This window comes from Syngnathoides biaculeatus, chromosome 19, assembly GCF_019802595.1.
Source record: "Syngnathoides biaculeatus isolate LvHL_M chromosome 19, ASM1980259v1, whole genome shotgun sequence".
In the NCBI taxonomy this organism is placed as follows: Eukaryota; Metazoa; Chordata; class Actinopteri; order Syngnathiformes; family Syngnathidae; genus Syngnathoides; species Syngnathoides biaculeatus.
In genome coordinates this window covers 15,735,768-15,759,758 of record NC_084658.1, presented here as the reverse complement: position 1 = coordinate 15,759,758, position 23,991 = coordinate 15,735,768, and the positions used below count along the sequence as shown (strand labels likewise).

The following is a 23,991-nucleotide window of genomic DNA, read 5'->3' as shown; positions in this document are numbered from 1 at the left end:
TCTTTTTGTGTCTTCTTCTTCTTTTTTTTTTTTTTGACGACCTCACGCGCACACATCCTTCCTGTTTGCGCAACGCAGGAAAGGAATCACAGACACGTCAGTGAATCAGCGAGCGCGCCGTCAACATTTTCCGCCGCAAGTGAAGGTCGCACGCGAGTGCGCGACAGACCATCGAGCGTCCCTCGAAATCCTTCCTACCCGAAATTTCCCGAGGATGACATAAAAAAAAAAAAAAAAAAAAAAAGCGGTTATGATGACTCGGCGTAAAATCACAGATGCGGCGAAAGTGCCGACCGGGCTTTGCAATTATAATGACAATATAAATCCATTTTTTATCATTAGCTACACAAGAAATGCAATAGTACGGCCAAACGTGAAAAAATATTATATAAATATAGAGATACAAATATAAATATAAATAAAAGAAATAAATAAAACAAAAAATAAATATTAAAATATATAAAAATATAAAAGTATGACGCCATTGTGAAAAATGTACAAGAATTACATTACCTATTTGTATCGGAAATGCAATTGTACAGCAAACGTGAAAAAAACACAATATAAATATATAAATAAAATATATTAAAACATCTAATATATAAAATATATATATTAAAATATTATGATATATCTATTTAAATATATAAAAGTATAAATATAAAAGTATGATGTCATCGTGAAAAATGTACTAGAATTATGTTGCCTATTTTTATTGGAAATGCAATAGTACGGCCAAACGTGCAAAAAATATAATATATAGAAATAAAAAACTATATTAAAATATAATATATATTATTATAATATATATAAATAAATAAAAGTATAAATATAAAAGTATGATGTCATTGTGAAAAATGTACAAGAATTACGTTGCCTATTTGTAACGGTTTTAGTGCAAAATCACAGCATGAATAAGAAAGTTTTGTATTTTGGAGAAAAGTTGTATCATGTCAAGATTGAGTCAAAATATGATATCACTCTCAAAGTTATACATACATATTTCGATTAAAGTCATAATATAGATCAGAATGAAGTTGAGAATATTTCTGAGGAGAAAAGGGAAAAAATGGGATGCGTGTCATTAAGAAAATGATGAAAAAGAAGGAAAGAAGAAATCCGCTGGTGACGCTCGCTCGCATGATGCTCCTTTCACAATTTTTTTTTTTTTTAGGATTGGGTGGGACAACTTCACTGAGGTAACAAAGTATTTTTACCAACTACTACAAAAAAAAAACTTGTGGAAAGTAACAATTTGTCAATTTTTTGATGGCATCAGTGGCTCATTTTAAGCACTTATTTGAGCGTCGGTCCGCTCGCGCTAGCTCACGCTAACACCTTTCATTGCGAAAGAAGCTAACAAAAAAAATAAATAAAAAGTCGGTAATGGCGTCTTCCGGCCTCTCCGCCGTTTTGGTAATTCCCGGCAAAACGAGCGCGTGTCAGCCATTCATAAGAAGAATGGAAAGAGAAAACGAAGGGAGGATGACGAAACCTCACTTCTGCTTTTCGCGCCTTAAATTCGGCCGTCCGAGAATCTTCGCTCACACTCGCTTCTCCGACCGACTGAGCGACCGACCGAGACCGCTTCCCTCTCTTTCCTACTCGCGTCTTCTTCCTCCCGTCGAAACGATGAACTCCGCAAGCCCGCAGAAGTTGATTTTGGCGGTCGTGGTCCTGGTGGCCCTGGTCCGGAGCGGACGCGGCCAAGGTGAGTCGGACTTCCGGTCTGCGTCCGACGTTCGCGCTAAAATCTATTTTTTTTGTGTGTGTTGCGATCCGCCAGGCAAGCCCACAGAATGCTGCGAGAAGGTGAGCTACAAGGAGATAGCGGAGGAAGTCGTCGGGTACCGAGTCCAGATCGCACACGCGCCGTGCCTGCCAGCCGTCATGTGAGTACCAATCCGACGAAAAAAAAAAAAAAAAAGTTTGGCGCGCCGCACTTCTTTCGTAAAAGCCGCTGAACCCCAATTTTTGAAAAACATTCAATGGCAACAATATGAATTCGAATTCCAAGTCAGAAGGCACAAATTTGCAGTTGTTCCGTTGCCTGCGGCTTTCTCGAAAAGATGCGCGACAGCGCCCCCTACGACCAAAACCTTGCCAACACACCCCTTGTCGTCTCGGAGCTAACGACGCTAACCGTTGCCGTCGCGCAGCTTCTACACCAGAGACAGCTTCTACTGCGCCGCCATCCGCGCCCGGTGGGTCCGCAAGAAGGCCGCCGCCATCGAGTGAGTACCACCTTCATCCTCACCTTCCTCCTCGTCTTCATCAGTCCCCCTCGTCATCCTCCGTCTTCGCGTCCCCGCAGGAAGGCCGCCGCCGGCGCCGCTCGGGCTTCGACCGCCGGCTCGCCGGCCTCCGTCCTCACCTCCGCCCCTTCTTCATCGCCGCCACCATCATCCTCCTCCTCCTCCATCTCCCCTCGCCTCCGTCCTCCGCTTCACTAAGAAGGCCGGCAAAGGATCAACAATGAATCACTTTAGTTTCTTCACATTATTTATGAATTTATTGATAAAACTGAATGATAAGTCATTTTTTTTCCATTTCTTAGAAAAAACGTAATTTGTAATTTATTTCATGTCATTAAAATGGCAGATTTTATTTATTGATGGCGTCACCATGGGCTGTTATCTATTAGGGAGTTGCAAATAATAATAATAATAAAAAAAAATTGAATTATAGAAAACTTGTCTGGTGTTTTTTTTATTCACAATTTAAGCGTGGACGGTGCACTTTCAGCCGTTTACTGAACAGGACAAACGGTCGAATAAGGAAATACAAAAGCAGAATGAATCCGAGGAGCTGCTGTCGACCACGGCTCGCATCTCGACTTCGCATCCAGACGGCGAGACCTGTGCCAAGCTGTGTGGTTTGATATTAGGATGTTTTTGATTACTGAACATTCAAAGTCTTCATTTTTTAAGTCTTCTGCCATCAATTCTTCTTTTCCAAAAGCTTTGTAGTCCTTTGGTTGAAAATGCCCAGAATGTCCTGATCTTTTGCGCATGACAGTTGAAATGGGCCAATTTCTCATCAATTTGTGACAAGTAAATAACCTTTGATCTGATTTGATTGCTCATTTTCCTCAATCTAAATATGGAAAGCAGCTCAGCGCTGGTGTCAAACTCAAAGCTTTGGGGGCCAGATCCGGCCCGCCGGGTGATTTTATGTGACCCGAGGAGGCAAATCAGATGTATAAACTTCCATGATTTTTTTCGTTCAAATCTGTACCAAAATCTCCAATTGTCATGTCATAAATGATAACGTTGAGATATTACACACAATTTTTGTTTCAGCAAACAATGATAGTTGGATAAACCGATTACCCTTGATTTTTTTTCGAAAAACAAGTTCATAAATTTAATTTGTAAACATGATGAGGCTGTTGAGGATTTTTTTATGGTTTCACAGCCATCACGGCCCTCTAAGACACATGCATCAAACTCAAGGCCCGGGGGTCAGATCCGGCCCGCCACATAATTTTATGTGGCCTGCGAAGCCAAACCCAGACTGTCAATTTCAAGTATTCTTGTTCAAATTTGTTCAAAAATCTCATTGTCATGCATCATAAATGATAAAGTTGGGATATTCCAAGCATTTTTTTTGTGTTACCAAACACAAATAGTTGAAAAAACACATTAAACCTTTGATTTCTTATTCCAAAAATAGATCATAAATTGATGATGTAAATACGATGAGACGATTAAATATTTTTAAATGAGTTTGACAGCCCTGGTCCAGAAGCTTGGGGCGGCCGAGCATTCGTAGCGACGCTGCCCCGTTGTACGTCAAAAATAAATATAGTTTCATATCACTGTAAAACAAAGACTGTATTCATCCGAGTGATTTTTCTTGGGTGGGGAGGGTGCGGAATTATTCTACAACGGATCCCGAAGTACAGAGAAACTCAGCTGAGCGATGAAACAGAATTCCTACAAACAAATTTAAAAAAAAAAAAAAAAAAAATGAGCGAAGAAATCAGCGACTTGCTTGACTCGACGTCGTTTCCATGACACTCGCGTGGCGACGAGTCATGAAAAAAAGCATGACATGCCAAAAAAAAAAAAAAAAAAAGGCACACACAAATATCCGGTGGTGACACCCCCCCCCCCTGCCGCCCCCCCGCCGCGGGTTTTGTGCCGTCACCTTCTTTCGCAACGCGCCCCTCATGTGTCAACTGATAACTTTCTGACATTTTGACATTTTCACCGACATTCATCATCGTTCCGGTCCGTCCCAGCTAAAAACTCGTGCGCCTATTTATGGATGTACTTTGAATGTGCAAGTTTAGAAACAAAAGTGGACTTCCTTGTGTGTGCTTAGTTGCGATAGTGGTTAGCTTCAGCGGGGATACCCAGACTTCCCTTTCCCCCAGCCACTTCTTCCAGCTCTTCCGGAGGCGTTCCCAAGCCAGCCGCGAGACGTCGTCCCTCCAACGTGTCCTGGGTCGTCGTCGGGGTCTCTTTAGGGTGGGACGTGCCCGGAACACCTCAGCAGGGAGGCGTCCGGATCAGATGCCCCAGCCACCTCATCCGGCTCCTCTCAGCGGCCCGACACTGAGCCCCTCCCTGATGACCGAGCTTCTCACGCTATCTCTAAGGGAGAGCCCGGACACCCTGCGGAGGGAACTCATTCGGGCGCTTGTATCCGGGCACAGTCCGAAAGGGTAACGTGGGTCCCCCCTCCCCATGTGCTCACCGCAATTGGGGTCAGGTGCAACGTGAGCTGGGCCGTGACCGGAAGAACAAGATCCCGGAAGATCCTGGATACAAGTGGCCGAAATGAGCTGTGGGTAATCATCAGTTCAAAAAAAAAAAATTGCACTACAATATTTGGTATCAACCAGGGGTGGATAAACTTTTGAATTCATGAATCAATTGTGTCATAAATTAGTGTCCAGTCACATTCCGTCATTTCTTCATCAGCGTGTTGTTTGATTTATTAAAAAAAAAAAAAAATAGCAATTCCCGGAAAACGAGCGTATTTGTCAGCCATTCATAAGAAGAATGGAAAGAGAAAACCGGGGCACGATGACGAAACCTCACTTCTGCTTTTCAGGCCTTAAATTCGGCCGTCCGAGAATCTTCGCTCACACTCGCTTCTCCGACCGACTGAGCGACCGACCGAGACCGCTTCCGCCTCTTTCCTACTCCCGTCTCGTCTCTCCCGTCAAAACGATGAACTCCACAAGCCCGCAAAAGATGATTTTGGCGGTCGTGGTCCTGGTGGCCCTGGTCCGGAGCGGACGCGGCCAAGGTGAGTCGGACTTCCGGTCTGCGTCCGACGTTCGCGCTAAAATCTTTTTTTTTTGCGCTGCGATCCGCCAGGCAAGCCCACAGAATGCTGCACAAGGGTGAGCTACAAGGAGATAACGGAGGAAGTCGTCGGGTACCGAGTCCAGATCGCACACGCGCCGTGCCTGCCCGCCGTCATGTGAGTACCAGTTGGACAAATTTTAAAAGAATAAGTTTGGGTCTTTCCCGTATAAACTGGGTCAAACTGGAAGAGTGGCGATTTGACGCCATCTGCTGGCATCTCGGGTCACGGAAGTGGCGGTCCGGCACTCGCAGATTGGCCTTTTTAAAAAAAAAAAAAAAATATGATTCCGTTCTGTTTTTCACCCTCTGTCAATAATCCTGCATCAAAAATTGTACTACGCCATGATGCGATCGAACCCTGCGTCCGCCATTAAAAGATGCGCATTTAGCGCCCCCTGGGCCCAAACAGTGCCACTGCGCGCCCGTTTTCCGACTGACTCAAAGCTAACGATGCGAACCGTTGTGGTCGCGCAGTTTCTACACCAACGAGAGCTTCTACTGCGCCGCCATCAGCGCCCCGTGGGTCCGCAAGAAGGCCGCCGCCGTCGAGTGAGTACCACCTTCATCCTCACCTCCGTCCTCGTCTTCATCGTCCTCCCGGTCATCTTCTGGCTTTGTGTCCTCACAGGAAGGCCGCCGCCGCCGCTCGGGCTTCGACCGGCAGCTCGCCGACCCGAAGCTCGCTGCTCTCCATCATCACCTCGGCCGCGTCCGCCCCTTCTTCATCTCCGCCATCATCATCCTCACCCTCCTCCTCATCATCTTCATCTTCATCCTCCTCCTCCTCCTCCTCCCACTAAGAAGACGAGCGCTTCGGACTTCTTTAGTTTCTTACAGTTATTTATCGGTGCATTCATTTAATATTGGCTTTTATTTATTTCCTAAAGTCTAAGTTATTAATTTATTTGCCGTTATTAAAATGGGGGAAATGTATTTATTGATGACACAAAAGGTTTGGTGCTTATACTGGTCAGAGATGAATAATAATAATAATTAAAAAAAATTGAACCAGTTGAAATGTTGTCTGGTGTTTTATTCACATTTGAAGTCTGCACGTTAGAGGAGGGGTCGACACATTTGCCTCGCACTTCGGAGGTAAGGGGTTCGAATCCTTGCTACGGGGGATGGGGGGCGGGGCAACGCAACATGACAGCACTCTCGAGGATCTACTATCGACCGCAACTCACGCCCAGACGCTCAAGCGCGGGCTAAGCTAATCCCGCTACCGATGTCACCGACAAGGACACGCACGCGTCCATCGCACGGATACTACAGTACGCACAGCAATTACACTGCAGCGCTCACTGCAGTTAGTCCTGTTTTAATAGTTGAGATCAGTGGCGGGAACGGATGATTAATATAATAATATAAAAAAGTACACCGGAACATATCATAATAACAATCAATAACTAAGTGTTTGCGCTATAAGATTCACGTGTGACGAGAAGATGTTTCCATGAAGATCAGATCGAGATGGATTTGTGGAGGCCGATGCCAATTCGGATATTTGACAGAAATAACAAATTTGGCGATCCTAAATTAGATAAAGAATAAAATATGGATATATAAATAAAGATAGAATGACTAGAATAACGCTTAAAACTACGAGAACAATAAAAATATCAAACACAGGCAGAACGTTTGACTGTCCTTTTGTTTAACGTAGAGAATAAAATAAGCATTTGTCCGTTTTTTCCCGATTTGAAAAGTGTTAATGTCGGTAAAATCGGTCCAGCCCGGTCTAGTTTATATCAAAAATATGTACGGGAAAACGATACAGTTTTGAAATCAGAGGAACCTCGAGGGGCGCAGAGGTCAGAGCAGAAAGGTCTCCGTCTGCAAGATGGACGGCGCTCGGGAGTTCCTGGGGAACGGGGCCGAGCGCTCGGCGGCGCCGGGGCCCGACGTGGCGCCGCGCGGCCCAAACTGCCGACCGGCCGCGTAACGCTTGAGGGACAAGCTCCGGCGCATCCTCCTCAGCTCGGACTGGACCTGTTGGTGGGGGGGACATTTAGAAAGACAAAGGGGAGGGCCAGGAAGATGAGGCGGAAGCTCACCTCGCAGTTGAGGAAGCAGTACAGCACGGCCACGATCAGGCCCTGAAAAACAAAAAAACGTCAAACGCGGGCGTCACTCGCTAGTCCGCATCCGCGCTTTCTTCCATTTCAAACCGGTCCTTCAGTCACCGCGGCGGGGACCGGACCGTGCCGTTCGCGACGCCGCCCGTGTGCGTCCCAGACCTGGAAGGACCCGAGTCCCAGCTCGAAGAAGATCTTGACCCGCTGCACGGTTTTATCGGCGGGCTCCACCAGGTGGACGAAGACCACGTAGTTGATCCCGAACAAAGGGATCAGCAGCAGGGTGGACTTGGCCAGGCGCCTTGGACGGCGGGGGAAAAAAAAAAAAACAAAACAAAACCACACGGCACGCTTGAAATGTTTGCAAGTTCTGAGGTTTTCAGAAATAAAAATAAAATAAGATATGAAGGAGAAAAAAAACTGGATAAATTGAGCGAGTGGGATTTTGCGTTTTTGCGGAAAAGATGCAAATGTCGCCCGGACGCCGTCTTACTTGTACTGCGACTGCTCGTTGCCGCCCACGTCGGTGCAGCGCAGCTTCTGCACGAGGATGCGGATGATGCTGATGAACAGGATGAAGTTCACCTGACGCGCAAAACACACGCGCGCATTTTTCACATCATCCGTTCATTCGTCCGCGTTTCTTTCTCAGCTGGCTTTAGGGCGAGAGGCGGGGTTACGTACGACGACGCACGCCATGATGGGCCAGTCCAGAACTCTGCCGGGGACGGGGTTGTCGTTCCTCTCCCAGCACCTGAAATCAACAACAGGCACACTTGAAAAAGACGGGAACGTGGAAAAGCGATCCTCCAACTCCGCACAATCGTGTGAATATTTTTAATCATTGTCACCTTTTCAAGGGGTTTGGAAAGTTCTGGAAGGACTCACCAGGTGTCATCCAGGTGGATGCGACACAAAATCCACGCCACCGTGAACACGCACGGGATCCCTGCAGGGGCGCAAAGAGCCGAGAAAAAGTGTTTAGACTGACGCTCGGCAAGACGCCGCCTTCGGGTGCCGTGCGGGAATTATGACGCGCGCGCGACGGACGGCGTAAGCGGGGCAGTGCCTGGAAGCCGCGCGTCTGAGTGCAAACACTTTGGCAGGGAGACGGATGCCCAGTTTGGGTCACGGTGACGTGTTTTGGCAAAACGTCAACAACGTCTCGGGGTCGGGTTTCGAAAGGCCTCACTGAGGATCTCGCCTCAAAAGAGTTTGGGGTCCGAATCAGAGGTTCAACATGGCGTTAGAGGAGTTCAGGGACGTTCAGGGACGTTCAGGGCTGTGTTTTGGAATGAGGGTCCGCAACCCACCCCAGCCGATCAGCATGTAGACGCAAAGCCGTGCGCAGCGCGCGTGGACCACCAGCAGCAGCGTGTGGAGGTAGAGCGCCTCCGCCAGGAGCCAGAAGAAGTTGGCCATGATGGAGTAGTTCAGGAACACCAGGCTGCTCTTACAGCCCACCTACACACACACACACACACACACACACACATACACAACGTGGCAGCGTTGCGACGATCAACGGATCGATCGGCGCAAGCGGAGGACCTCACCAGCGAGGGCTGAACGCTGCAGTCGACGGCGTCGTCCTCCTCGTCGGAGAAGAGGAGGAGGTCTTTGGTGAGCACGGCCACGGCCCTCAGCACGAAGGACGCGAACAGGTTGATGTGGATGTAGTTGCGCATGCAGCGCAGCCTCCTGCACACACGCGCAGGAACGATTGACGACGGCGATAAGCCGGGATCACTAGTGCGTGAACGCGCGCACAGCACACCGTATGCGCTAGTAGAACGTTACTAGTACGACACGGCCGCTATTAGCACTAGTAGGCTAACGTTTGGGAAGGTCGATGGCTTCATTGCGTTGTTGCGTGCGCACCTGAAGAGAGCAATTATGACGGTGCTGCTGAGTAGGCTGATGAGAGACAGGCTGTGGCCCAACGTGGACAGAACCCGCACCACCTTGTAGAACACCAGCTAAACACACACATGCACACACAGAATCATCATCATCATAAGAATCAGAACATCTGCCTGCGGAGTTTGACGCTGAAACGATTGTGTAGAACTTTAGAGGTTCTTCTGCGAGTGGACACAAAATAGGAGAAGTTCTGACTTGGCTTGTGCAACACACACACACACACACAGTAAGTGTGCGTCCACTTGTGCCGCCGCTGAGTTTTTATGAGCCACTTAGCTGGAAGATGTCCATTTTTGGAGACATTTTGTCTTTTTAGAGTGTTTGGTTCTGGCCCGCACACACACACACTACGCGTGAGGTTCCCCAGGCTGGGGGGGGGGCCAGCGTGGCACCAGAATCTGCAAAACAAGAAGCCCGGCGATTCCGTTCCCGTCGTCCCGCTTTCTCGCGGCGTCTGGTCCCCGCTGAACGTTCTCCAGACGGAAAAGCCTGGAAACAAACACAAGCTTCCCCCCCGAGATGAACGCACGCACACACCTGACAGCTCTGCATAAGATCACATGCCAGGCGCCCGCGTGCGTGCGTGCTCCTCTCTCTCTCCTGCTCCTATTGGACGTTCGAGTGTTCTTTTTGTCCAAGTGGCACATTGTTATATCCGCTGATGACAACACAAAGTCGTCTTTTCATGTCTTCTTCCTCCTCACGTAAACACGCGGCGATGACCGGCCCTGACAGGAAGTCGCCACTTTCCACGCGGACGTGCGGTCGGGAAAAAAAATTAAAAAAAAAAAAACAAAAAACCGCGCTGGACTTGTCGGGCTCACCTCGTTGGGTTGGGCGGTGTCGTTGGACGAGCAGGCGGCCGCGATGACGGGATAGACGTCAGACCAACCTCGCTGGGTGCACTTCCTGCTCAGATTACCTGCGATATGTCATACAAACAGTTGATTATAAAAAAAAAAATACAATAAAAGACAATTTTGACAATTAGTAGTATTTGCTTAGCAATACTTAGCATAGATAAGCTATCCTTTAACAAATAGTTACCAACAGTTAGTGCATAGACGCTGTTAGCAAATACCTGTCAAAAGTTAGCATCCATAAGCTATCCTTTAACAAATAGTTGCCAAAAGTTAGTGCACGCAAGCCAACTTTTAGGAAATACCCACCAAAAGTTAGCATACACAAGCTATCCTTTAACAAATAGTTTCCAACAGTTAGTGCAGACAAGCTAGTGGTTAGCAAATACCTGCCAAGAGTTAGCAAACATAAGCTATCCTTTAACAAATAGTTGCCAAAGGTTAGTGCACACACGCTAACAGTTAGCAAATACCCGCCAAAAGTTAGCATGCCTAAGCTATCCTTTAACAAATAGTTTCGAAAAGTTAGTGCAGACAAGCTAGTGGTTAGCAAATACCTGCCAAGAGTTAGCATACATAAGCTATCCTATAACAAATAGCTTCCAACAGTTAATCCCACTATCTGACGGTTAGCAAATTCCCGCCAAAAGTTAGCATACAGAAGCTAGCAATTGTCAAGCAGCTGTTAGGAGTCATCTCCTGAGATCTGGACTAAATTAGCATGGTGTGTTCACTGCTCACCCTTCTTCCCAAATAGTTGCTGGAGGGGAGCCGGGCAGGGTTGGGTGACCACCTCGCCCACCGCCGCGCCGCGCCAGCACGACGTGTTGTCCCACTCGCCGACGCATCCTGAAACGTCAATTTCGTCCATTTAGCCGTACGCGGATCTTGAGCTGGATTTCAAGGACGGCGAATAAACGCTCCGATGAACAAAATGGTGAAAGCGTGAGCGCGCGGTGCACCTGCGGGGGGCGCCGTGAGCTGCTGCAGGCCAGCGCGACACTCCTGGCTGGCCCGCTTCATCTCCCAGGCGAAGTGGCACAAAGGAAATCTGCCAGCCGCCTGCCGGGAAAACCAAAAGAAACGCCAAATGCGTTGAGGAAGAAGTCAAAAGTTCAGTTTGATAAACACGGCAGTCGCGGCTTTGTGGAGGAAAGTTCACCTCCGTGATAAAAAATGTCACAATATGTCTTTCTTCATGGGTGGGTATTTGGATAAAAGCGTGCCACAGAAATGTTTTTTAAGACATAAACGGACAAGAAAAAAAAAAAAAACGAATACAGTTTGTCTCCTTGTTACACGCTAAAAAAAAAAAATGGTGTCGCTGGTTAGGTAAACACAGCTGGCGACGTGAAAAACTTCGTCTTCTCTTCCCCACCACTTAGCCAACGTGTACACGCAAAGAATGCGCAGATTATGAATAACACTTGAACTGATTGATTCCGTCTGTCAAATGAAATCCACTGACAGCGTGCGTGGGAGGGGGGCGAGGGGGGGGGGGGGGGGTCAGGGAGAGGCTGTTTACATTAACACTCGGCCGCATTTCACCGCCGGCAGGGTGCTTACCACACACACACATCTATCTAGTTATGTATCTATATCTACACATATACATGAACGTTCGTTAATAAAAATGATGTCCGGACGCAAAATAATGAACATTGTCGTTATCGGTGACATATTTTCGTATTTTGCGGGCGCGCGCGTGAACAGTTTGTTGACTCGTGCGGGTGCTTCTGGTACAAAACGATAACATAGAGAAGATAAAGAAGATGAAATATTAACCATACGCACTAGTAGCTGCACAACCTTCGTTGAGCGGAGAGAGGGCAGAAGATCGCGAGAAGAGTTAAGATGATGTTTTAGGTGCGGTGAAAATCATGTCAGGTGGTTACAAGTCCACAAAAAATTAATGTCAAAATTTACACGAGCATCTGCGAGATGAGATCAAAGGACTCGCCTCACTCGCGAGGAAGACGAGCATCAGGACGACGGCCGCGGACCTCATCATCTCCTCATCCGCCTTCTGCACTTCCAAACTTCTTCTTCTTCACACGCGGTCTTGCGCTTTGACACCAACTCACAGTGAGTCCGTTAAAAGTTGACTTTATGGACCCGAAAACAAACCCGGTTTCCCGTGCATGTTCCTTGCTGAGGAGCAGCGAGGTGAGTGCACGCACGAGCAAGTCCAAGCGCAGACCGCTGCCGCCGGCTGCCGTCTCCTGAGCCACTGTCGACCTCTAGTGGACGGAAACATAAATTACAACTACAGATTCAAATTTTCTGAGTCTGACAACGAGCTGAAAGTCGGTAAACTAGTAGAGCAGATTGCAAAAACCTGAAGAAAAGACGACATTTGGTACTCACATTCCTTCACAAAATTCCAAGATGGTGGTCACAAACTCCAAGATAGCCACGCCCGAATAATATTTAAAAAAAAAATACTGTATAGCTCAAAATGCATTGATTGTACTACACGTACTGAAATATGACAATAAAATTGACTTTCGCGGGGTTGAGGATCCGGAACTTTGAAAATGACCAAAAGCACAAAGTCGTCTCTTTAGCCAATCAAAGCACTTTATTGCACTTGTATAGTGTGACGTGAGCCAATAGAGGACTCTTATAAAAGTGTCATTTCATCTTTTCAAGTCATGTGTACAAAACAAGTCACACACGTGTACCGTACAAAATCAACACTATTTACATACAATACACACGCACACTTGACACGCGCGCACCCGACGGGACGTTCCTTTCGTCGCGCTTCAACACGCGCGGCGGCGAACTTTGCGCGGCCGCTAAACCGCTAGCGTCGCTAAACTAGCTGATATGCATAAAGACTTTTGTTTTGTTTTTTCCCCTCCCAGTTTCCGCTTTTGAAATAAAAGACTCAACGACACATTTTGAAAATATTCTACATAATCTGCGTCACAGTCTGCGGCGTACCGCTAACTACGCTAACAGCGCCGCGCTAGCCGACGCCATCGCCACCTTTGGGATGGACTGACAATATTCAAGTTTTTAATTTGTAATAAATATTCTTTTTTTTTTTTTTTAAATCTTCTGCATCCGTTCTAGATTTATTTTATTTTTTTTTTGAATAAAACATCTGAGTTAGTGCACATAAGAGACAGCAAAGTGTTTTTGGAGCAAAACACGCAAGCACACGACTTTCCTAAAAATTTCTTCTCGTCGTCATTTCAAGTCAAATCAAGTGTTGGTTAGGAGTATACAAGTCGTACGTTAGTTGACAAGTGTTTAGTTTTGCAGTATCAGGGTTAAAAGTTCAAATATTTTGAGCAAAAAACTTGAGCTGGCGCCGATGCTAGCTGACTCGGGCGGGGGTGGGGTGGGGGGTACATGGGGGCGGGGGGGCGTGGTGGCTCGTTCACACCGACGGACAATTTGTTCGATTTCGAGTGCTGCTAAAAGTTACTTCCAATGTTTTGACACAAAAGGTTCAAATTTCATTTTAAAAAATAAAATAAAAATAAAGAGCAAGACATTCAAAGGAATGTGGCCACAGAATAATGAGGAACAAAAGTGCATCTTTTTTCTGGGGTACAGTCGGACATTTGAAAGAACTCATGCAAACTGGTTTTCGCTCCGAAAAATAAAAGTGGACCCCCGCCGACTAGCTGGTGCCGTCTGAAAATCCAAACGTTCCACTTTGTTTCTGTCACAGGTAAAGCTTTGGGTCTTCGATTGCTACAGTATTAGCTTAGCGGTAAATGGATTCTCCGTGTAAAGCGGGGGTTCTCAAACTTTCCGGGTCCGGGGGAGACTACCGATGCCAGAAGAAACACTTTTTGGAAAGTTTCAACCTGAAACGGCTTGAGGTGTTAAAAAGAATTGAATTCCACTTAAAATTGAGGGTTGATAATTGCATATAAATGCCAAGAAATGGTGACAAAGCACTACTTTTGTCTATATTAAACTCCTCAACTCACTTCCACGTAATTCCTTGGCAGAAAAAATGCCGATAAAACACTTTTAAGTGACACTGAAATCACTTCAACGTCGTTCCTTGGCACCTAGATGCCACAAGATAGCAGGAAAGCACTACTTTTGTTGAAATGGAGCTCCTCAACTAACTTCAACGTAATGCATTGGCTCCAAGATGGGAGAAAAGCAGTACTTTTGCCTGTATTAAACTTCTCAACTCAACTCAACATAGATCCTTGACACCAAGATAGCACAAGGCGGCGTAAAAGCACTACCGTAATTCCCGGCCCACAGAGTTTGCGCTAGCGTTAACTCTTTCTGTGTACCGAGGCTTATAACCAGGTGCGCTAATGCTAGCGCCACATTACCACATAAACCGCAGGATTGAAAGCGTGTGAAAGAAGTCTTGTAGGCCGGAAATTATGGTACTTTTGGCTAAATGAAGCTCCTGAAATCACTTCAACAGCTTTTGGGCACCAGGATACCTTAAAGCGAGTAACAGAGGATAAGTTCCCCCCTCGAAAATCCCTAATATGTGTTTGCAAATGAATTTGTGAATGCTGAACCCCAAATACGCGGCGTTTGCTGTAATTTGTTTTGCGGGCACCCAAGCTCAGGCCCCTGTACGCCTGGGGGTCCACGGACCGCAGTTTGAGAACCCACCGACGCGCACGGCACTTCCCAAGACGGCGTACAGAACCGGACGGGAACTTCCGGGCAGCCATCAAACATCATTTCTCTCCATCGCTGACCTTGAGTGACGCGTCAACATGTTGACGTGTTTGCACGGGCGTCGCTCCTCCAAATTCAACTCCAAGCGCTTGTCCTCCATTTTTCTTTTTTGCTTTATCTCCACAGGAACAAGTGATGACTCCGGTTGGAGGGTGGGGGGGGATTTCTGGCAAATTTCCATGGGATTTTTAAGTGGGGGATTAAATAAATAACGCAAATCGGAAACTTTCCATGGAAATGAAGTGGGGATCGAGGGTAAATGAACGGAAATGTATATTCAAGCATAAATACGTAGAAACATTTTGGTTTTCGTACGCAGACGCCCATGCAAAATTAGATAGCTCCCCCTGCCCGCGTGCGAGGGCATTACAGCGCCAGGAGTTTCAAAAATCAAAAACGAGTGATTGCGCGCAGCTCGAGCAATTCACAATTTGGTCCACTTCGAAGCCGAGGTACGCGAATCGTACTTTCGTTACAATTTAGCTAAAATGCACGGCTGTGGGGGGGGAAAAAAAATTGAGAAACAAAATAATAACGGATTTTAGACTGTGTTTTTATCGGGGAATAAATAGCACTCTGTATTTGCGTACTTTACAAAACATACAGTAAATACATAATGGAGTGCAAAGAATTTTTTTTGCTTCCATTCAACGGACACTGTGCTGCTCCTTCTGGTGCGTTGACTTTGGCCACCAGGGGGCAGTACAATACAGCACTTACTTCATTCCTCAGTTTAACGTACTAAGATTAGTCATTCTTTGCAGAGGATAAAGCATATATGCCGGTGAGTTTTGCAATATTATCAGTTCGCGCCCATTCATTCCCGTGGAAAGTTTCCCTCTCGACGTCACTTGGAACTCCGGGTGAGGCAGCAGCAAAAGTCCCGTTCTCGCTCACAATTGCGCACGCACACTCACGGGGGTCCGCGGGGGGTTCGGGAAGAGGGCTGCATAAAGGGGGCTACTAGACACCTCCTGGTCTTTTAGGTTCCTCTCCATATAGATTGTTATGTCAATGTACAATATTTATATTTTTACAAGAAGCTCCTCACTGCTTTTCCCCTCCGTTCCCGCGAGGCTTCCCCGGTCGGAGGTGACTCACGCGACGTCCCCGGCGCGCTACATGTTGTAGGCCACGTAGATGGGGTCCAGTTGGTCCTGCAGGAAGCCGTCGCGCAGGTGCATGCGCTGCTTCTCGCCGCGCGAGTTGATGGGGATGACGCCGATGTCGGTCACCACCACCACGCCCACGATCAGGTAGTGCTCCTCCAGCACCGCCTTGGTCACCATGGGAACCAGGTCCAGCGCCTCCTGTTCCGAGCCCTCCAGCTCCACCACCACCACCAGCAGGTTGGTCCACGGGAACACGGCGCTGAGGGACAAGCGCAACTTCGTTAGGTAGGCGGAGCTGCAATGTGTCCGAACGCACAAACGTTTTTATACTGAACCCCTCTCAATATTTCAAAGCGCATTGTTTATTTGATTTTATTTTTATTAATACACAGTGTTATTGTGATTCGCAAATTCTCTTATTTTTTGAAAATGAGTAAAGCAATAACTGTTCTTTGGTGCCATCTCGTTACCAAGCAACTATGTTGAACTGAGGTGAGGTGCTTCAGTTCAACAAAGGCAATGCTTTGCCGCCATCTCGGTGCCAAGAAATTATGTCAGAGCCGAGGACTTTCACAGAGGTAAAAGTAGCACTTTGGGACCAACTTGGTGCCAAGGAACTATGTTGAGGACGGTTGAAGAGTTTCATTTGAACAAAACTGTAGCTCTTTTGCCATTTTGCAGCATATTTTGTAATAAGGAATACATTTGAAGTTATTTGAGGAGGTTCATTTCGCCCAAATTAGTCCTTTTGTGCCATCTTGTTGCCAACAAACTAAGTTGCAGTGAGTTGAGGAGTTGTGCCCTGCGACTGACTAGTCCGACTTCCGCCTAAAGTTAGGCTCCAGCATTCCCGAGACCCTTGTGAGGATAATTGGCTCGGAAAATGGATGGAGTTGAGGAACTCCATGTCGACAAAGGTAGTGCTTTGGAGCTGTTGCCAAAGAACTATGTTTTAGTAAGCTGAGACGCTTCATTAAGACAAAGGCCATGCTTTGCTGCCATCTTTTTGCCACGGAACGATGTTGAAGTGACTTGAGGAGCTTCGGTCGGACAAGAGTAGTGCTTTGCCACAATGTTGTGGTATTCTGCTGCCAAGGATCTATGTTGAAGTTAGTTGAGGAGCCTCATAAAAAAAAAACAAAACAAAACAGTGCTTTGGCGCCACACTGAGACGAGAGCGACATGATTTCGGTACATAAGACTTTTTCGTGAGCGTACCACTCCATGATGCTCTTGTGGGCGCGGATGACAGACGTCTCGATGTCGATGGGGTGGTACCTCATGCCCCGCAGCTCCATGGCCTCCTCCAAGGCGCCCACCACGAACAGAGCGTCGTGCCTCTCTGCGGCAAAGGCCATATTTAAAATTGTATCTATTTTTTTTTCCCCATCACAGAGAAGAAGACGGCGAACCTCCGTTGGCGTCGGTGAGCTCGGTGCGGCGGAGGAAGCCCAGGTAGCCCGTCCGGGCCCACACGGTCTGCGTGTCTCCGAAGCTCAGCCGGGAGTTGAAGTGGTCCGACTGGAGGACCTCCTCGCCGTAGCCGCTGTAGTAGCCGCTGCCGTTGTGAGCGCTGTGCACCCAAATCTGACGCAAGAACAACAACAAAAAAATGTCAGCGCCGTCATCGCGTCGCATGATATCCATTTGAAAGTGGGTCCGAGGAGAGGACCTCTCCCAGGTGCGAGTCCCCCAGAGGTCCTTTGGTCTCGGGGTTGGCGATGATGATGCGAACGCCAGGCAGGATCTGAAACGCACAGATATATGGGCGTGCTGTTGCCGCGGTTACCGCTAATAATTGAGTCATTATCGGAACGGACAAATATGTCCGGTACGAATCTGCAGCTTGTTGATCGCGGACTGATTTGAGTCACTCGAATGTGGGAGGACGCGCAGTCCGTTCCACGAATAGTCTTTTGACATTTTACCCGATGTCTTGCTGGGAAAATGGATGTCACTGAATTCTCGCTAAAAACACCAAATATTCAAAATATCCTCCTTTGACTCATGTTTTTTCCGACTAATTTGGGAGATTCAAGGGGGAAAAAGTGCGTTTGAGCATGTGTGTGCTCTCACCTTTCCAGACTCCATTAGAGGCAGACTGTGAGGAGATCCTCTCTCCACCAAACGCACCCTGAAACACACACATGTCGAGTCCAACACGCTTCTGCAGACTTGAAAGTGGACACTTGGACTCAGGAATGGTCTGACCTGTCATGGCGGAGCGCCCTCATGTCCACGTAGACCGTGGTGGGGTCCGGTCCTGACGTGCCCTGCGGACCATGACAATATAATTACTGCGCATTTGCAATATAAGATGTTAGCGAAAGGACTCGTCCCTCACTTCAACATAGTTCTCGGGAACATGGCGCCACCAGATGCCGCCACAGTAACAGTTTTTAATAGTAGACAGAGCACAAAGATCTTACACTAACTAATGGATGATCGGTTCAGAAATAGTAACGTTTGCGAATAGCCGATTGCAAATAGTGATGCCTCCGTTCTCGACCACAATCCGTTCCGGAAGACGGTTGGAAAAGTGAATTGTTCGAAAACCAAATCGATGTTTCCCATTCCAATGAATGGAAAAAGAAATAATGTTTTCCAAGCCTAAAAAATTGGGCTTTTTAAAGCATTTTCTTTAGCTTTTCCTGGTAATAAACTCCAAAGTAGGAATACATGTACAGTTTAAATACTTTATATCGTAAAATAATTGAAGAAATGTTTATTTTTTGCTTAAAATGTATGCTTTAGTGGTAGAGCACGCTAGGCTGGGAGCGCATTGCCGTATCTGTAGCGACTCGGCTCCGAGCCTTGTAAACCTTTTTTATGAACAAAAGTGCAGAATAACTTTAAACAAGCAACTTGCCTTCTTTGAAGCCATGATAGGGGGTTAATCCATAATCCATAATCCATCATCCCATAAGAACAAAAACAACAATCACTACCGGAACACGTCTGTGTACAGAGGCTGCGTTATACACGTTATACACTATAACAAAAGCGCGATGGTTACGCCGTGCGCGTTATGTCATTTTTGGATTTTTTCTGACCGCACGCAATATATTATTTCTGGGTTTTGCTGAGGGTGTACAAGCACCGATTTTCACTAGAAAACAGAAGCAAAAAAAAAAAAAAAAAAAAAAAAATCTCGCAATTTTCGTTCGAAAACCGATTTTTTCGACAACGGGGACGTTGGACAACTGAGGCTGTACTGCATTTGCAAATTTTGTTCTTCTTCTGTATTTACAAGTCTTGATCGCTTTACGAACAGACACACAGCGTCACGTGTGTACCTGCAAGCAGATGGCCAAGTTGACCCTGCAGCCGAACGCCGTGCTGACCGAACGCGGGTGCAGGCCGAGATCTTTGAAGAGTTTGGAGAAGGAGAGCGTGAGGGACATCCTGGGCCTCTCCTCGGCCACCACCACGCAGGCCCGAACCCTGGACAGGTCCAGACCGCGGGCCTGCAAGACGCCCGAGTGTCACTTGATCTTTCGGGCCGCGCCGGGAATAGCGTCGCCGCAACGCACCTTGAGGGTTTCCGTCTGCAGGCCGAGACCTTTGGTGCAGAGCTCCATGACGCTGTAGGAGCAGAAGGTGTCTCGCACCCTCAGCTGGCTGACGGCAAGCAGCCACAGCGCCGGGTTGGACTCCAGCTCCACCGGCGGGATAAGGATGGACTGGTGACCCGAGTAGACGCTGCCCACACACACATCGACAACTTGAGTGGTTCCGTGCAGTAAAACGGAACATTCATCAGTTCTATAAGCGGAGAGGCGTTAAGATCCGGTTGTCTCGCGGTCATATTTTACAAGATTTGCCGCGTCGTCCTCATTAGGGGACGAGAGCGTCTATTAGCGCAGGGGATTTGCAGGCTGATTTATGTCTGTCGGCAGGCCAAGTTTAGATGTCATTTTCAACCAGTTGATACGACAACCGCACCTGCAGTTTTTGGAGAAAAACGTCTTCTTCGTGGAGGTCAGGACTCTCTTGTTCAGGGATGAGCAAGCTTTTGTCCTCAAGGGACACTTTTGATTTTTAAACTGACAGGCGGGCCACGACATTTGGAGATCCATTCATTTTCTTTCCCGCTTATCCTCACGATGGTCTCGGGGAATGCTGGAGCCTAACCCAGCTGTCATCAGGCAGGAGGCGGGCTACACCCTGAACTGGTCGCCAGTCAATCGCAGGGCACATGGAGACAAACACCCGCACTCGCAATCACAACTTGGGGCAATTTAGAGTGTCCGATTAAAGTTCCATCTTTTGGGATGTGTCAAGGAAATTGGAGTGCCCGGAGGAAAACCCACGCAAGGCACGGGGAGAACATGCAAACTCCACACAGGTGGGTCCGGGATTGAACCCGGGACCTCAGAACTGTGAGGCCAATGCTTTACCATCTTAACCACCGTGCGGCCATTTGTAGATTACGTAAGTAAGAAAAATACGCTTGAATTTATTCCGGTGTTCTATTTTCCATCCATCCAATTTCTGAGTTGCTTATCCTCACGAAGGTCAGGGGAGTGCCGGAGCCAATCCCAGCTGTCATCAGGCAGGAGGCGGGGTACTACCTGAACTGGTCGCCAGCCAATCACACGGCACACAGAGACAAACAGCTGCACTCACAATCACACCTTGGGGCAATTTAGAGTCTCCAATGAATATTTTCGGGATGCGGGAGGTAAACCGGAGTGCCCGGAGAAAAACCCACGCAGGCGCGGGGAGATCATCCAAACTGTGCTGACGCGCTTCATTTAAAACAAATTATTGCTATGCCGGCATTTTGAAGTAGTTCAGTAGTGGGAAAACTGACACTGTGACATCATCCAAAAACCGAAAAAAAAGGGGGCCAACCTGCAGAGACACCAGAGGACGAAGCCGAGTCCGCAGTACGGGTCGAGGCAGATGGCCACCTCTCTGGAAGGGTACAACTCGCACTGCAGCTTCACCGACCGACAGAACGCTCCCACGGCATTATGGGACATCTGTGATTAAGGAGGGGGGAGGGGGAGGGGGGGGCACAGATGATGGGACCTGAAGCCAACTGGGACTGTTTGAAGTCTGCACCAAGGGACCACGGAGACCCCTAAAGGGGAATTCGGTCGGGGGCCCGAGCTGACCTGAACGCCGGCCAGCATGCCGGTGGTGGACACGCTGAAGTCCAAATACGCCAAACCGTCGGGGTTGGTGGGTTTGTACAACGCTGGGGGCTTCTTCTTTGGCAGGTCATCTGCGCCATCAACACGCAAACGCGCGCTGAGCTGTTTTGTGTAATTAATAAGCGTTTTTGAAAAAAGTGCGTGCGTTACCGGTGTCGAGGACGGGCGGCCAGTTCCTGATGTCCACCGTGGCCGTGGCCTCTTTGGAGCGGAGCAGCTTGCAGATGACGGCCGTGGTCATCACGCAGGCCGAGTGGCTGACCTGCACCGGGAGAGTGACTTTACTATTGCCACCAGGAAGTAGACGTGACGTCCCGGTGAAAACGTCTGCCGAGTCGGACCTCCACGATCATCTTGACGGTGGGCAGCGTGGTGGAGATGTTCTGCGGGTGAGGCGGTCGCACCGTGATGGGGACGCAGCCGGCGTACAGGGCGCCGTAGAAGGCGGCGATCAGGTCGATACCTGCGCGGCGAACGCAGGTAGGGAGGGGGGTGTCACAGTTTGCTCCACTGGCAAGAAAAAAAAAATCATCAAGTCAACGGAGTGACTGCTACCTGGCGGGTAGACCAGAGCCACGTGGTCTCCTTCCCGCAGGCCGCCTCGCTCCATCAGCAGGGCGGCCACTCGCTCCGCCCGCTTGTGGAGCTGCAGGCAGGTGAGCGAGCTAGAGACTGCCCCCTGTCGGTGGTAGAGGGAAGTGCAGCTTTCAAAATAGTCGTAGCCAACTCCATTATACCGTGGCGCAATTAACGAAGGCTTTCCAAGTGATGTTTGAAGATTTTGCCATTCCCGCAACATCTATACTCATTTCTGTTAGCCCATCTATGGCGTTTTCATGATTTGTTAGCATAAAGCTTGCGGACTTTCACTGTCATATCGTTCAGATCAACATGTCGGTGTTAAGATATACAATATTTAGTGCATATTTTCTTCAGTTACAAGTTCAATATTTTGGTTCACATATTTGCTATTCGGGCTGCACGGTGGAGCAATTGGTTAGAGCATTTATTAACATAATAATTGACAATAAATTAAGTGATTTAAAATGACTGTGGCAATAATGTCGCTAGGCTAACAATACACACCTCTGTTGTTTTCAATTGTATTCTAGAAATCAATTTGGATTGGATATTTGGGTTTCACTACAACGAGCCCTCACCACATTTATGCATGTTTATGTTTTATTTATTTTAGGTATGTACAACGATTGCAATCGTCTTGAGGGTACACCAAGGAGTAGCGTCCTTACCCGAGAGCTGAGCAGCGTGTAGAGAACGTGGTCCGGAGTGGTCTGAGCTCGCCATTGCAAAACTTCAGACAGAAAGAGGAACTACATAAAAGGAGACGAGTTCTCAGTGGAATGGACATTTAAAAAAAAAAAAAAAATGTTTTTATTGACTTTACTGGTCTCACCTGGTCGTTGTCATCCGTCTGTCCCAGATCTCTGCCGCTGGCCTGAGCGATTCGCTTGCCGGACACGAGATTGCCCACCATCACAGAGGCGGGGCCGATCTCTGGAACACGGACGCACAATTGCTGAATCGTACAAAAACACACATCTAACGGCACAATCGCACAAACTCAATGTCGGGGCGGTCCCCACCTGGTTGCTTCTGGCGAGGTTTGGGCAGGTTGGTGACGCAGGTGTGGGGGCACATGAGGACGTTGCAGGGGTGCAGCCCCCCTTCCAGGTACAGCTGCTTGATCTCGGACAGGTGGATGCCACCTAGCGGGGTCTTGGGCAGCGTGTTGGCCGGAACCAGAGCCAAGCAGAACACGCCCACGCCGTGGATGCTGTCGATGGCCTGGAGGGGGGAGCATCGAGGGAGAGGCGACACATATACGGACCATTATGAGAATGGAGAATTTTAATAACAGCAATAATATCCATTTTATTTCTCAAGTTTCTGTCTACAGAGCTTCAGGGGAGGCTCAAGTTTGCCTATAGAAACGAATGTGAGTCTGAATACTTGTACTTTGACGTTAAATACAGAGCAGTACATTGCTTGTTTATGCCAGTTGTTATCAAGTTTCCCACTCCAAGTACCGTAATTCCCGGCCTACAGAGCGCACCTGGTTACGAGCCTCACCCAGTACATTTTTCAAGGAAATACCATTTGGTACATACATACGCCGCAGCCGTGTAAAAGGCCAGAGCGCCCACATTGAAGCCGACATTGAAACATGAGATATTTACAAAGAAAGACGGTACACAGAGAGTTTAATGCTATCGCCACCGCGCTAACGCTAACGCTAGCGCCACCACGCTAACGCTACGCCGCGCTAACAGGACCGGTTAAAAAAAACTTACTGGTAAAAATCACTGAGAGACGGCAGTAACACGCCAGCGCAGCGCTAACCGGGCCGGATAAAAAATAACCATAACGGTAAAAGTCACTTCCTCGTCACATTGATTCCACCGGTCTCACTTTTACCTTTTGCGCTCGAGTGCCCACTTGCGGCCGTTAGGAAAAAAAAAAAAACAACAAAACGCACAAATTAGCCACGTCACCGCATAAACTGCCAAGGTTGAAAGCGTGTGAAAAAAAGTCGCGATTTATAGGGCGGAAATTACGGTACTACCTCGGCAAATACTTGGCTCTCCAAGTAACACCATTGATGATGATTCAATTAAAATGTATTGCACATAAGTTTGATCAATTGCGGGGGGAAAAAAGGCATTGCGTGTCCTTCGACCTGCAGGACGCGGCTCATCCACTGGAAACTGTCCTCCTCCGTGGAGTCCGGCCTCTGCTCGGCCACCACCACGATTCTCTCGTCCCTCAGGACGGTCACGGAGAACACGGCTATCCTGCGTCAACAACAAAAAAAACACCATTCAACGTCATGG

At 47.9% G+C, this 23,991-nt stretch overlaps 3 protein-coding genes across 5 annotated transcripts in view; 1 reads left to right on the top strand and 2 right to left on the bottom strand.

Annotated features, from left to right (window-relative positions):
• Positions 1-1,032: 1,032 nt before the first annotated feature.
• LOC133493054 (uncharacterized) lies at positions 1,033-6,226 on the top strand. The gene is made up of 9 exons (XM_061805991.1): positions 1,033-1,711; positions 1,787-1,892; positions 2,160-2,234; positions 2,315-2,436; positions 4,664-4,677; positions 4,968-5,262; positions 5,334-5,439; positions 5,799-5,873; positions 5,953-6,226. The coding sequence occupies exons 1-9, from the start codon at positions 1,387-1,389 to the stop codon at positions 6,122-6,124; spliced, it is 1,290 nt and encodes a 429-aa protein (XP_061661975.1). The 5' UTR covers positions 1,033-1,386; the 3' UTR covers positions 6,125-6,226.
• A 110-nt stretch (positions 6,227-6,336) lies between these two features.
• LOC133492436 (vasoactive intestinal polypeptide receptor 2-like) lies at positions 6,337-12,394 on the bottom strand. 2 transcript variants are annotated; one of them, XM_061804604.1, is made up of 13 exons: positions 12,146-12,394; positions 11,148-11,247; positions 10,927-11,034; positions 10,150-10,247; positions 9,284-9,381; positions 8,959-9,103; positions 8,716-8,866; positions 8,291-8,351; positions 8,087-8,156; positions 7,896-7,987; positions 7,565-7,703; positions 7,382-7,423; positions 6,337-7,316 (listed from the first exon to the last, which is right to left on the bottom strand). In XM_061804604.1, exons 1-13 carry the CDS (start codon positions 12,194-12,196, stop codon positions 7,140-7,142), a joined length of 1,332 nt encoding a protein of 443 aa, XP_061660588.1. In that variant the 5' UTR covers positions 12,197-12,394; the 3' UTR covers positions 6,337-7,139. The 2 variants fall into 2 exon arrangements, with proteins under 2 accessions (XP_061660588.1, XP_061660589.1); XM_061804605.1 differs by lacking the exon at positions 12,146-12,394 and adding an exon at positions 11,348-11,579.
• A 349-nt stretch (positions 12,395-12,743) lies between these two features.
• LOC133492432 (disco-interacting protein 2 homolog C-like) overlaps positions 12,744-23,991 on the bottom strand; it is a 28,952-nt gene continuing 17,704 nt past the window's right edge. For both annotated transcript variants that reach the window (XM_061804587.1, XM_061804586.1), the window contains 17 exons: positions 23,838-23,952; positions 22,744-22,945; positions 22,554-22,654; positions 22,390-22,470; positions 21,695-21,818; positions 21,481-21,602; positions 21,290-21,401; positions 21,101-21,210; positions 20,835-20,965; positions 19,511-19,679; positions 19,274-19,444; positions 18,189-18,250; positions 18,054-18,111; positions 17,650-17,724; positions 17,390-17,564; positions 17,196-17,319; positions 12,744-16,236 (listed from right to left, as the gene is read on the bottom strand). In XM_061804587.1, the coding sequence (XP_061660571.1) occupies positions 15,984-16,236; positions 17,196-17,319; positions 17,390-17,564; positions 17,650-17,724; positions 18,054-18,111; positions 18,189-18,250; positions 19,274-19,444; positions 19,511-19,679; positions 20,835-20,965; positions 21,101-21,210; positions 21,290-21,401; positions 21,481-21,602; positions 21,695-21,818; positions 22,390-22,470; positions 22,554-22,654; positions 22,744-22,945; positions 23,838-23,952 (2,185 nt within the window). In that variant the 3' untranslated portion in view covers positions 12,744-15,983. The remainder of the gene's footprint in view (positions 16,237-17,195; positions 17,320-17,389; positions 17,565-17,649; positions 17,725-18,053; positions 18,112-18,188; positions 18,251-19,273; positions 19,445-19,510; positions 19,680-20,834; positions 20,966-21,100; positions 21,211-21,289; positions 21,402-21,480; positions 21,603-21,694; positions 21,819-22,389; positions 22,471-22,553; positions 22,655-22,743; positions 22,946-23,837; positions 23,953-23,991) is intronic.

Bases quoted from the DNA above. Each gene is read 5' to 3' on its own strand.
- LOC133493054 (XM_061805991.1), top strand. From the start codon at position 1,387: ATGGCGTCTTCCGGCCTCTCCGCCGTTTTGGTAATTCCCGGCAAAACG. The intron at 5,263-5,333 runs GTGAGTCGGACT...GCGATCCGCCAG, and splicing joins CCGGAGCGGACGCGGCCAAG to GCAAGCCCACAGAATGCTGC. The intron at 5,440-5,798 runs GTGAGTACCAGT...GTGGTCGCGCAG, and splicing joins CCGTGCCTGCCCGCCGTCAT to TTTCTACACCAACGAGAGCT.
- LOC133492436 (XM_061804604.1), bottom strand. From the start codon at position 12,196: ATGATGAGGTCCGCGGCCGTCGTCCTGATGCTCGTCTTCCTCGCGAGT. The intron at 9,382-10,149 runs GTGAGCCCGACA...GTGTGTGTTTAG, and splicing joins ACACCGCCCAACCCAACGAG to CTGGTGTTCTACAAGGTGGT. The intron at 9,104-9,283 runs GTGCGCACGCAA...GCGTGTGTGCAG, and splicing joins GTCATAATTGCTCTCTTCAG to GAGGCTGCGCTGCATGCGCA.